This window comes from Grus americana, chromosome 5 (assembly GCF_028858705.1).
Source record: "Grus americana isolate bGruAme1 chromosome 5, bGruAme1.mat, whole genome shotgun sequence".
Lineage (NCBI taxonomy): Eukaryota > Metazoa > Chordata > Aves > Gruiformes > Gruidae > Grus > Grus americana.
Window position 1 is genome coordinate 11,621,786 of NC_072856.1, and position 13,404 is coordinate 11,635,189.

Consider the following 13,404-nt stretch of genomic DNA (forward strand, 5'->3'; position numbering starts at 1 on the left):
TTATACTGTATTTTTTGAAAATCAGCTTTTTACCCATTTGAGAAGACAAAATTAGTCTCTGTCAAAATGTTGATGTCAAGGGATACAGAAAGCCTTCAGATTGCGGTATTGGTACCTGTCAGAGCGCTCTGTGTCTTCATCTGGTAAACATTATCAGAGGAAGTTGATTGTACTCAGAAATACATATTTCCTTTCGTAATCTCTTTCCAGTAAGTTAAAAGCATTTACCCTAGTTTCAGGTTGTCCAGGCTTGTAGTAACTTTATGTTAACTTTGCCAGAATGATGTGGGGACTTGTCTAGCCTGATTCATATCCACGGCACAGTTATTGCTAGAGGGAAATTTAATAGGCTAGTAGTGAGAAGATAGCTGGTAGAAACAACAACAGCCAGGATTTATAGTGTTTTCAGATCAGAATAGGCTAGTTCTAGCGTACATAGGAGAAATACAGAGCCCTTACCAAGACCTTGTTCCTAGAAAGTGTTGTTTGCATGCACCCACACAATATAGTTTAGCATTTGCTCGATGACATAATAATAATTTTCTTTTTCTCCTATATGTTGTCTTACCCTTAGGAAATAACCACTGTAATAGAATTTGCTGGTTAATTAGCAGTTTATAAGTTTTCTACTGGCAGTTCTGAGAGCTCTTTAGCAAGTTCTTAAGAAGTCTTCAGAACTGCAGATTTCTCTTAGAAGACAAATTTTCCTGTTTCTTACGCTGCCCTCTAGCGCTGAGCACGTTTTGAGAGTCATCTTCAAACATCTTTCTTCAGTGTAAAGTAATTTTTGTGCAATGACTTTTTAGGAACTGTTAGGTTATCGGAGTTTGCCAAGGCAGGAAACATCCAACTTCGCTACATGAACATCGGTCCTTTTTGGGTGAATGTAGTCACATATATATTATGTAAAACAGGCAGAGTTTTGTACAAATGAGAGAAACATCCAGTTGTCAAAACCCAAAAGCCGCCTGTGTTTGCAGCCTGACATCTCCACCAATCACCAATCAAATAAAATGAAGTTCAGGACACATAGCCCAGGTAAGTAGAAGGTCTTGCATTATTCTGTACCAGTGACCAGTATTCTGGGACCAGTGGCTTCCCCTATGTCTCCTCCTTGGGAGAAGCATCTGGACCTGTTACATTTGCAAGTGCCTCGATCCTGATCAAAGTAAAGCTAAGTCTTAGGTGACTGTAGCAGAAATGAACTGCCTTGTGACATTTTCATGAGTTGGATTGTCACTGCAATGACTCACATTCTGTTGCTGCTCTACCTGCATTACTTGAAAACTAAACTTGCTGTACCCAGGGCTTTGTAGGAACTTGAATTGCTGTCACTGGCTTTCAGTAAGTACATGTTAGCATCCCTTTTTCAGTCTTTTGCAATTTATTAACTCATTCTGTTATTTCACATCTGAGAAGACTTGATAATATGAACTTCTTAATTTGAATTCAGAGATCTCATGGATCTTTCTGTTGCCGAACTTCTAATATACCCTGTTATTTCTGATAAGAGGTCCCTGGAAGGAAATGACAAATCAGTACATTATTGAGAATGTGTGGCACAATTAACTTAATCCCTTTATGAGCGTATGTTTGATAGTTAGCTCCCCACAGTCTTGTCTAGTGAACAGTTAATGGGAAAATCTAGGTATTTGTGTATGCTGGTGTCAGCGTGGCTCTGCGGGAGACCCAGCAGATATCCCAGGCTTCCCAAGGGCACAGGGTTCCAGGGATGGCCTATTTAGCAAAAAATGAGAGAGAAAAAAAACCACAGAGCACTTTGGTGTGGGTGTGAATCCGGGTAAAGATTCCAAACACCTCTCTCTGGCTCTTTAGTTTATATGTACTTGTGTCATTCATATAGGGAAAATACAGTCTGATGTTTGTGTTTCGGAATTTCTAAGTGACTTCAGGGAGAGAAAGGGCTAAGCAGCAGTACAAGATTGATTTTTCCACCTTAATACAAACAATAAGCATGGAATTATTTCTCAGAAAAAGATAAAATTTTTCAAAGAGATTTTTGATTTTTAGAAACAAATGAAAATAAATGTTAGGAGCACTCTAGTAGCTTACCATGTGTAGTGACTGCATTAAAATACAATAGTGGTAATGTATCAATTAATAAATTGTGTTTCAAGTTCTCAAAAATGTCAAAAATTTGTTGAGAGAGTTTTTGCCATTTCCTTCTGTATCTGCTGTCATATAAAGTTTAATCTTTAAAGTTTCATACTGATCGTATACTATTTGTAGTATTATCACGGCTTCTTGACTATTAGCTTTTCAGGAAAGGATCACATTTCTGGGGGTTGTTTTTTTTCTTATTCCCTGTCTGATCTGTCCAGTGTTGACACTAACTACAGAGTGTGCTGGAATATGCAAAGACTGGATATTGAGTTGAATCCTCTCAGGGTGGTTGTGTGTTTTGTATGTAGCTTGGATCAGCTTTTTTTTTTTTTAAGATTAAGGCTTTGCTGCTCTTCGTACTCAGTACAGGCAGACTCTGACAGGCTCTGTCAGTCTCATTGAGGAACCTTGGCAACTTCAGGATGACCTGCTGAGCTGTAAGTAAGCAGTGGTAGGAGGATTTAACCCACTTAACTATTTCATTGTTTTCTTAGGCGCACTTCCATTAAAGTCAGTTCTTTGGGAACAATACTAGACTCTTACAAGAGGAATTAACCTGGATATTGAAAACAGTAAAATTCACTTTTCACCACAAAACAATATTGATGTTGACACCTTGTCAGCAGTATTGTGATTTTTTTGGGGGGTGAGAGAATACGTAAAATATCCTTTCTGAGGGAAGCTCTTCTCTGTTACTGTAACTTTAGATTTTTGTCGTCTTAATATGCTTTTCTCCATGGCTGATGCAGTGTTCCATCTTGGTGAGCTGCTTCTGCTGGTGCTTGTCAGTGTTGCATCACAAGGAGGTAATGTTTTCATTTCAGGGGCTTGTTCATTTGATACAGGATTTATAGCAGTGTCCTGCATGAGGTCAGCCTTCCAAGACAGGAATTGTCAGACTGTAATTATTAAGGGTGCTCATAACATGATAACATGTTTGCATTAATTACAATAGACTTTGAAAGTGGGATCTTCCTCTGTGTATCTTCCTGCGTGACGAAATTCAGGTAAAGTTTTCACACTTCTGAAAACTGTATCAAGGCTTTGTGAACCAATGCAAGTCTGAGATTTCTACTTGTCATGTAGAATAGCCTCTGATGAAAGGGTAGGGAGGGTATAGATTGGCTAACAGATGAAGGGCACATGTGGAGGAAAAGGATGAAAGGATCCTTCCTTCCACAGAAAGCTGAAATGCAGTTGCCTGCAGGAAATAGAATATAGATTTTTTTTTTTTTTTGAGTGCTAGGAGCCAGAGTCTGAGGCCATTAGTTGGTACTTAAAATCCTGAAACAATTCGCAAAGTACTATCAGAGACAATCTAACACATAAAGTTGCTGTGAGCTTCTTCATGATTGTCTCAAGAATCTGAAGGCTGCTAAGGTTGTGTAAGTCAGTTCCTTCAGTTTCTTCAAACTATGGTACTCTTTAATAAAAGTGTTTATTAGTTTATCCTGATTTCACAAAAATCTTAGCTGCTGAACATCAGAGAGAGCTGAGGTTTATTTTGTCTTTAATGGTAGTCTACTTAGATTTGCTTCATGACTGCACCTTGTAAGGTGAGGCATGGTTACTGCATTATCTCTAATCATTGCATGCTCCTTTCTTTCTGAGCTGGCAAATCAAAGTATCTTCACTGGAGAACTCAGAAGAGCACGTCATCAAAGCCTTACTGCCTACATCCTGGCATCATTTCTAACTTATTTTTTCATAGAATCATTTAGGTTGGAAAAGACCTTTAAGATTATCCAGTCCAACCATTAACTTAACACTGCCAAGTCCACCACTAAGCCATGTCCCTAAGCACCACATCTATGCATCTTTTAAATACCTCCAGGGATGGTGACTCAACCACTTCCCTGGGCAGCCTGTTCCAGTGCTTGACAGCCCTTTCGATGAAGACATTTTTCACAGTATCCAATCTAAACCTCCCTTGGCACAACTTGAGGCCATTTCCTGTTATGTTATTGCTTGCTATCTGGGAGAAAAAACCAGCACCCAACTTGCTACAACCTCTCTTCAGGTAGTTGTAGAGGAACCTGTTACACCTGAATGTGTGTAGTTTTGCTCAATTATTGATGCCTTCTGCATATCTTTAGCTGACATGGGGTATTTCTGCAGATAGGGTATTTTTGCTGACTTACTAAATGCCTTCTTGATACTGGCACTTACTGAAATCCACATATAAGGTTACATTGCAGATTTTGTAAAGTACTTGTCATACCATGGAAGGCATTTTCACAATGATAAAGCTTTGATACAAAACACTGCCAGTTTTATGAGTAGGTCTGCAGTCAAATAAGGGGTAGAACCAAAACAAATCTTACGAACTAGTGACAACAAACAACATGTCTGAATCTGTCTCTGCAACTATTTTTGCAGCCCTTTTCTGGCTTGATCCTTTCTCTTAATTGTAAACCTGTTCATGGTTTTCTTAGGAAGAAAAGTTGAAATCTGAATGAAGCTGGGAAAAAACAAGAGTTTCTTAATGAGCTTGAAAAATTTTTATGGAAATAGAGCCAACATCAATGTGCTTTTCTGTTGAAGCTGGCTATTTTGTTATTCCCGTCGTTCTCAGCAGCGTTGGTCTGAATGCATGTGAATTTTTTACAAAACTTACTAGTTCATTATGCAGAACCATATTCATTTAGCTACCATAATGTAACCTTGTTACCAGAATTTCCCAGTTGTCATTAAGGATGGGCCTTTCTGCTGCCATTTTCTGTTGCATATTTTGATCCAGGTTCTTTACTTCAAGGCCTCGGGGTACTATTTGTAGAAATGGTTAATAATAGCTAAGGAGGCTGTTCTTATATGGTGAAACTTCAAGGAGAGACAGGTGTGAGAAATAATGAAAAATATCACAACAAAGTCAACGTAGCATCAGTCATAGACTGGAGAAAAGTTATGCAATGTACAGCTTAGGAAAATAAATAAGAGAAAAAATAAAAGAGGGGGAAAAAGGTGTATTACTGGCAGCAATTGATGGTCCAAATTAAGCAGGACAGAGGAGGACAAAGCACTTGCAGTGTACTGACTTGTGAAGTACTGAATCTTACTGTTCAGGGCTATCTTTATGACCTCTTCTGTAAACCATGTATTTGTTAACTGCAGATGCATATTGGAAGAGAGGACAACTGATTTATTTTAAAGCTTAAAGGCTTCCATAGATGGCTCATGATACAATACAAACAGCAACAGTGCCAATTATATATTTAGATGCTAAATTGCTTTTAAAATTATTCCTTATAGATGCTCTAGTATCATTGTGCCTTAAGTACCACTGAAATTAGATTAAATATGGTAATATTTCCTTACCCGTTTAATCTGCTATTACATGAGTTCACAAACTTATTAGTTAGGACCATCGGAAACTCAGAACAGCCACTGGTGTTCTCATGGTCTGTCTTAAATCTTGATAAGGAAGTATGGATTGGCAGGATCAGTGCTTGCATGGCAGATATGCAAGAAATAGTTTGATGCAACATAAAATTATACTGGTGACAAAACTGAAGACAGTCTTTCAAGAAAGGTCACTGCTAAACCTTGCATAGCCGATGCATCAGTGCTGTTAGAGGTGCCATTCATTGTTCTGAAGGAGATGTGCATTTGTTGGGTAGAGAAAAATCCCCATGTAATGAAATAATTACATTATGCAAATGGTAATTAAATAATTATATTTTGCCAAGATGCTTGAAGACTACTACAATTACAGTTGGATACAATAGTCTTCATTTCCTTCGTTTCACAACTTAAAAATGCTGTTGCAAATTTAAGTGGTTGTCGTGTACTACCCTGGAAATAATTGTGTTTTCATGGCGGGCAGAATCATTCCTGTGCTGTTATTAGTTATTATCAAATTATGCTATAAATATGCTTGGTGGTAATCAAGAAAATCCTTTCCTGAATTCCTTACTGTCTGATCAGGTTTTTTACCATGTTGTTCTTTGACTACCAGTTGTATGAGTTGCCTTACAAAAACTGGCAGAGATAAATGTGTATTGACAAAAACGAACATAGTAAGTGTAGGTTCTAAATAGATAACAAATGAAGGAAGGGAGAGGAAGGAAAGGGATACACTGGTACACGGCAGCAGTTGAGATCAGTAAAAGTAAATGTACAACTTTTGATGGGATAGGGTCTGTCTTGTCTTTTCTTGTTGCTTCTGACACATTGCTTGTCTGCAGTTCCTTACTAATAATGAGGGATAGACATTTCGTTGTGTGTCCTTTTGCTGCTTGGTTGTATAACCTCTGAGGAAAGCAAGTATTTAATTTCTTACCAGTTAACACAAGTGTTTAATTACTAACTTGGATATTAAGAAACGAAGACAACATGGGGCACCTCTTACTCTCCTGACCTTGGTCTTCTCTCATATCCTTATTTCCTCTGTTCTGTTTGCTGCTCCCTTGTACCCTTGTTCCCACTTCCTGGTCATTTTCTGCCCTTTCTTAAATATTTTTTCACAGAAGTGCCACCAAGTTCACTGATGGGCTCAGCTTTGGCCAGCAGTGAGTCTGGTGGCTATGTCTGGCCACCTCCCACAGAGGCCACTCTTGCAGTCCTTCTGCTACCCAAACCTTGCTGTTTGTACCCGATACACTAGAAAAGGCTATTAAAACCTTGGTGTGTTTGTGTGTGGTTCATTACAAGGTCAGTGCTTCAATTACTAATAAAAATATCTTTTATTACTAGGAGAGAATTGGTTTCATGTCATGTACAACCTGGATTTCAGCGATGTTTCTGACTTATTCTGTATAATTGTATTGGGTTTACTTGGCAATCTTTTGGTAGCGGGGGGTGGGGGGGGAGAAGTACAGTATTTGCCTGTGATGTTAATTGGTGAGTGATCTCTCCCTGTCCTTATCTCGACCCATGAGCTGTTCGTTATATTTTCTCTCCCCTGTCCAGCTGAGGAGGGGAGTGATGGAGTGGCTTTGGTGGGCACCTCGCATCCAGCCAGGGTGAAACCACCACAATAATGAGTAATAGAAAGAGGAGAGTGAATATCCATCTTGGAGGCTGCATTCCGTGAGATTAGATGAAGCAATAGATTTTATATTGATTACTTGCATAACTAGTAAACATGATCCAGAAAGTAAGAGCTAAAGACATGCAGATGCTTATGGAAAATAAGCTGCAAGGATTTTTGACCCAGGTGAGCAGTCTGTGACCAACCCCCTGCTGATGCCATGACCAGCCAGGCTTCTGAAAGGAGACCTCCTCAGCCCAGGTGTACAGCCCGCTGACCTCTGTGTGTGATTTGTCTCTGGTACCAATTGGTTTAATGGCAAAGTATCAATCTGCCAAGAGTTAATACTAGCCTCACGTCTGTGTACAGTGCTGCTTTTTGCATGATGTGAAAAGTTAATGTAGAGAAGACTTCACGTTAACATTTGCAGCAACGTGCTGCCGACGGTAAGCTTTCTTCCCACAGGAAAAAATGGAACTGATCTTTCCTTTTTAGTAATAACTGAGCAGATAAATGTGTCTACCTTAGTATTGCTTCAGGCAGTACTACTTACTGGCTCACCTTTGAGCTTTAGCTTCCCATGATCATTCTGCAATTGTAGAAGCAAGTGCTGAGAAGAACTGGCTGTGAGACTTCAGGCCAAGATCTGTTTTTAGAGACTAAGGCATCAAATACGCTTGTTGACTAGTCGAAAGGCAGCTGATGGTCTTATAATAATTGTTTTTACTTCTTGTGAGAAACTGCCTGAATAAAGTCACTTCCCCCAGGGGTTTTCAGCCAAATAAAGGGAAGAAAGACTTTGTCATCAGAGATGCGTGCTTAATTCCATTGATTGGCATTGTAATTGAAAGTTCTTGCTAATGCTTTTTTCCCATAGAATAATGTATTGAAATAACATGTTTACTTAGTATACAATAAATGGCTGCATTTGGCAAGTGGTTTATTAGAGCTTGTAAACTAAATTCACAGATATCCATTGCTGGAAAATCTTGGTCTTGCAGACACAACCTGGATTACTGAGCGCTTTTTCAGTTAGAAAATAGCAAGAGATTCATAGATCACTTTAGGAAATATTCTCACTCACAAAATAGATAAAATCCAATAGATGTCTTTGTGAGTGTGATTCTGTGAAGGCATTTGTTTCTGGGATGGCTCTTTATCTGTGGAAAATGATCCTTGAACTGCCCGTAGTTACAAATGCATGTGCATGCACTATTCTTACTGTAAGTCCTATTTTTATTCAGATGTCTTCATGCATTGGTGTGCTGTTTGCATGTGGGTGGATCCTACAGTCTTGTGCCATAAGTATAATAATAAATGTAAAAGTTAAAACCTTCAGGGAAAGTGTGCTTGATTTGGAGAAAGTCAGATTAATGTAACGCACAACAGGTTGAACAAATACTTGCATAGTTTTCTTGATTAGCTTGAATGTACATGTTCTTGAAAACTGCTGAGCAAAATTTATTTCTACTGGGTAGAATCAAGAACACACGTGATCTAAATATCTCTTATGATGTGAAGATAGTTTATGAGATTCTTTGTGTAAATTGAAGTTGTTTTTGTGGAGATCACATAGTTGTCAAACAACGGATAGAGATACCTGTGACTTTCCCCATTGCTGTGATTTTTGGACTGGTATTTAAAAACTATTCTGCCTTTCTCAAGTTAGTACCTTCTGAAATTATCGGAATTTATCAAGGTTTGATTATTTTCCATTGCAGAGCTGTATGCAGACTCACAAGCTCTGCTCTCTGGCATTTATCTGTGTGGTAGCGGGGCCTGTCAGAGTAGTTTCCTCGTTTGACTGAGGGCTTAGCATGTCTTTCATCTCTGAAGAACTGGAGCCGTTTCCAGGATTCGGGCTGGGAGGCAGTACGTTGACAAGTAAAGAAAGGTTACATATTTACAGAGGTTGGAATGTAATACAGGGAAGAAAGCGTCATTAGTTTTCTGTCAGTATTGTCAAGGGAAAAAGGAAAACATCTTGAATGAATCAAACAACTTAATCTTCTCAATTTATGTTTTTGCATTTTGGGTTCTTTTTAGTAAGAGATCAAAGAATGTGTTTCCTGGCATTCTTTGAGAGTCAGGATTCTGGTGGTATATACTATTGGTACATAAACTGTTCTCTTTAGATGTTTCCATTAGCTAGTTTAAGCCAGCTCTCAGGCGTGTACGTGACTGCATGGGTGCTGAGGAGCACTTTGGACACAGTTGAAGTTTCTGCCTTTTGGACACATTAGAAGACTTTCCAAAGATACAGTTTTATTTTTTTAAGTCTCTATGTGACCAAACAGTTATGGTTTGTGAGTTCAGCTCTTCAGAAATGAGAGTTTTTATTTAGTGGTTAGTTGTTAATGAATATGGATGGACACTGTTCATAAATAACCCGAACTTCCAGAAAATGGCAACGTTTTTTCTTTGTCACTGGTTCATGATGACAAATCAGGGTCAAGTAAGGCATTTGATTAAGAGTACTGTATATCATAAAGTGTTTACAGAGACAAGGGGTTCTCTGGGATTGTGTGCTCACCTGAGTAAAGACTGAAGGGCTGGTTGGAGGGGGGAGATGGTGCTGTTACAGAGAACCTCGCAAGTCACCTCGAACAGACTTATTGCACAATTAAATATCAAGAACAAATGCTGTAATTTCATTGTACTGGAGCTCTTCTTTAAGTTCCCATCATCTCTATTTGTTACAGCAGCCAGAGATGTGGCCTTGGTGAACGAAAGCATTTTATAATGAGACAAATTTTACAAAGTGTCTATCCCAGTAGCATCATTGCACACACCTAAACATGGGCTAAAAATTCAGATAGACTGATTTGATAAACTGGGCCATAAAAATACTGTGTGACTGAAACTAGTTTGCTATTTAAACATGGATGCCAAATGCAGTGAATTTTTTCTCTATGTCGAATCTGTAGTTTCAAAGAACTTATTTTATACAGAGATGTTGGCAGCCATTTTGTGTGTTCTGTGCAGGTTCTCTCTTCTTTTCCTTTGTCTTTGTTTTTCCCCTTCAAAACTTTACTGTTTTTTCTAGCAAGATAATTCAGGCTGAAATTAAACAGTTCACCTTTGTATATAAAAACAAATTAACTTTTTTGTTGTCTTATAAAGATTCTTTTGAAATTTAAATCATTTAGACTTATCCGTCCAGGTCTTTAGTCTGGTCGTGATGAAAAAGAATTGTTTTTAACTAACAGTATTCTGAATATTAAATTTTAAGCCTTAGAAGTTAATAGTTACACTGCCACAAAGAGGTATGTGAGGGCATGTTATGTGAAGACTTACAGGCTGCTGTAAGCCAGCAGCATGTGCTGTGCTGTGTGGTGTTCTCCCTAAAGTTACACTTTTTGAAGTAATGTACTCTGGAGCCTGTTCGAATGAATGTCTAAAATTGTTTCTTTTTGCCTTTGTCTTTTGTAGAAGCTCCACCAAAACTGGAAGAAAATCCTGCTGAGGCGTTCACTGACTCATCGCTCTTTGCTCACTGGGGCCAGGATCTTAGTCCTGAGAACAGACGCATTGCACTTAAACAATTCCAGTATTACGGCTACAACGCTTACCTGAGCGATCGCTTGCCGCTGGACAGGCCCCTGCCTGACCTCAGGCCTAATGGGTAAGTGCTGTAGTTCAGCCTAGTGTTGTAGGTCCTGAGTTGTAGAGTCTCTTAGCTCTTTTTCACTGGGAAGTCTTGTCTTGTGTGATCATGTAGAAGGTTGGAAGTTTCAAATGTCTCCTGAAACACCAGAGTGCACAGATTAAGTCCTACTAAAATCCCACTAAGTATCCATTAAAAGTTCCGTAAGATCCTTTGGAACCTTACTCTCACCTACAATTTACATTAGATAGCAAGTGTTTTATTGCTAAAAGAATAACCTTTTTATGGTAAATTTCAGTTTTATCACAAGATCTGACTGAGAAGAGAATAAGAACTGCTCTTTTTGAAAGCCCAGAACTGTCCGATAAAGATCAGTAAGCAGGTGAAACTGTTGAGCTCCGGTGGTGAAATAGGTCATTTAGTCAAGCAGTGTGTGCCAGCTGACAGCCTATGGAGCCTCCTTCACTGGGCTGTTCTCTGCTGGGAAGCATGCGTGTCAGGCAGGGTAAACACATCCACTGTTATTCCACAATGGCTCGGTGAGATGGATGGGACCAAGGGAATGAATAACCTTCCCTTTAGTGCTTTTGAGGCCTGTTCTGGTAGGACCGTTCACAGAGACAGTTAATGCTCAACTTTTTTTCAGCCTTGGTGATACATCTGATCCTTTGAAGGAACAGCAGCTCTGGGGATGGGGAAATGGGTGGAGGGAAAACTGCTTTTTTGCAGCTCATTAAAAAAAAATATTTAAAATAAACATCATGCGAACTTACTGGATTGAACCAGTAACCAAGATGTGAAAGGCTTCTTAGTTCCTTGGCAATTCCAAAAGTAATCCAGAAGTGATCTTATTTACTTATTTTAACCAAATGTTTTAATAACTAAAGCAGTAAACAATACATTTTATGTTGTATGAAGTTGTTTGATATTAATGAAAAGATATGAACACCATTCCAAACAACAGTTTAGCAATTTTAAATATATTTATTACATATATTATTATGTATCGCATTTCAGAAATATTTATGTTGTGGATTTGCTGAAATAATGACTTTAAGCAAATCAAGGTCCATGCAATTATATTTGTATTTTGGTTAAAAAAAAAAAAAATCTTCTGTAACTAACAAGACATCAATGACAGAAATGTGTCTGCTCTTAATATCTCTTTTGAAATGACTGTCCTGAATGATTTCAATCTGAATTTTTTATAATTATGGGTTTTAAAAATTAAAAAGACAGAGAAAATGAATAGTACTGTAGCTGAAAGAAATAAATTAGAGTTGGGATTTTAAAAGAAACTCCAGAATCGAATAGAAACGAATCACGATCCCAATTTCTGTGAAATTTTTGATTCTTAGTTAACTATCTGCCAGAAACATGCTAGACATTACAATATGTTTATGGACACATGCATACAAAATAATGGCTTAATAATGGTAGCTCAGGAAGAATTCCCCACCACCACCCTTTATCATGGTTCAGGAGCAAGTAGGTAATCTGAGACTAAAATGTAGTAAATTCTGATATTGAGGAAAATGAAGTGTGTTGTCAGGTAGAATGTACACTGTTTGCTGTATATATGGCACCCTGTGGAGCACAGAGCTACAGGGTATTCTGAAAGTCATGTTGCTGAAAAAAGAATTCCCACTCCTGATAATGCGAATTCTCATTTGTGTGAGAGCACATGCATGGCTCTTGTGGGAGAAAAACCTACTCTGCAAGAGTATGAGAGTATGTTTTCCACTATAATAATCAATATTTAGGATTTTTAGCACCTCTCTTTAAAGCCAATTGCATTTGTCAATTCCAGAGTCTATATAGATGTATTTAAATTATCCATGGGCAGATACTAGGCTCTGGCAGCATAGCATGAAAGCCAAGGACAGCTTCATCTGAAGAGAGCACACAGCAAGTGGCATGGAGACCGAGTTAATCCACTTTGCTGGACCTTAGTTGGTTGTGGTATTCCTGTTCTGACTAGAAATGCACAAAAACACAGATATGACAGAGGTACCACAACAGCTCTGGACGGAGTTAGCCTAGGTCTGACCAAGCTCAGTAGTCTGGATTTCGCAGTGGTTCTGCAAGGGTTGGTGTGACATTGGAATCCCAGCAAAGGCTTGTGGGCAGGTAGCTAAACAAATGGAGTTCATATAGATATGTCTGGGCTCAGTTGTATTGATCTGTATCATCTATATTCATAACCTAGCATATGAAGTATAGGAAGTTGGAAAGACAAAAGAAATATGCATATAACTGAAGTCTAATGTAATTCATATATAGTTGGCCGCAGTTGAGACTGGGAGAATTAAGTGATCTGCCAAGAGTGTGTGGTGTTAGTAGCCCCTGGTTGGATCAGGCTGTGGCAGTTGTCACACCTTGCAGTGGGATCTTGTTATGGTTTAGATACTGCAGAGTGGTTTCTAGCCCTCTGTACAGCCATGAGCCTCATGTCCTGTGATAAAATATTCAGAATTAGATTACTTTTCACTGTGAGTATTTGCACTAGCAAGGTGGAGTCCCCAGCACAGTCCAAAATAATGTTATAATACGGATTATAATAACTCCATTGGATATCCCAGCCTCCTGAAGTAATCATCACATCCTGAAGTAGCCTCTGGTTTTGCAGTGCTTAGTAGATAGCACAGGCAGTATTGTGGAGTATTGCTTATGCTGTCTCTCACAAGGCCTCCATTTATTTTGT

The 13,404-nt window shown here is 38.7% G+C and overlaps 1 protein-coding gene across 5 annotated transcripts in view; it reads left to right on the plus strand.

Moving 5' to 3' along the window:
* The window catches only part of GALNT18 (polypeptide N-acetylgalactosaminyltransferase 18), a 336,920-nt gene that overhangs the window by 202,929 nt on the left and 120,587 nt on the right, over window positions 1-13,404 (plus strand). For all 5 annotated transcript variants that reach the window (XM_054827877.1, XM_054827880.1, XM_054827881.1 and 2 more), the window contains one exon: window positions 10,526-10,718. In XM_054827877.1, the coding sequence (XP_054683852.1) occupies window positions 10,526-10,718 (193 nt within the window). The remainder of the gene's footprint in view (window positions 1-10,525; window positions 10,719-13,404) is intronic.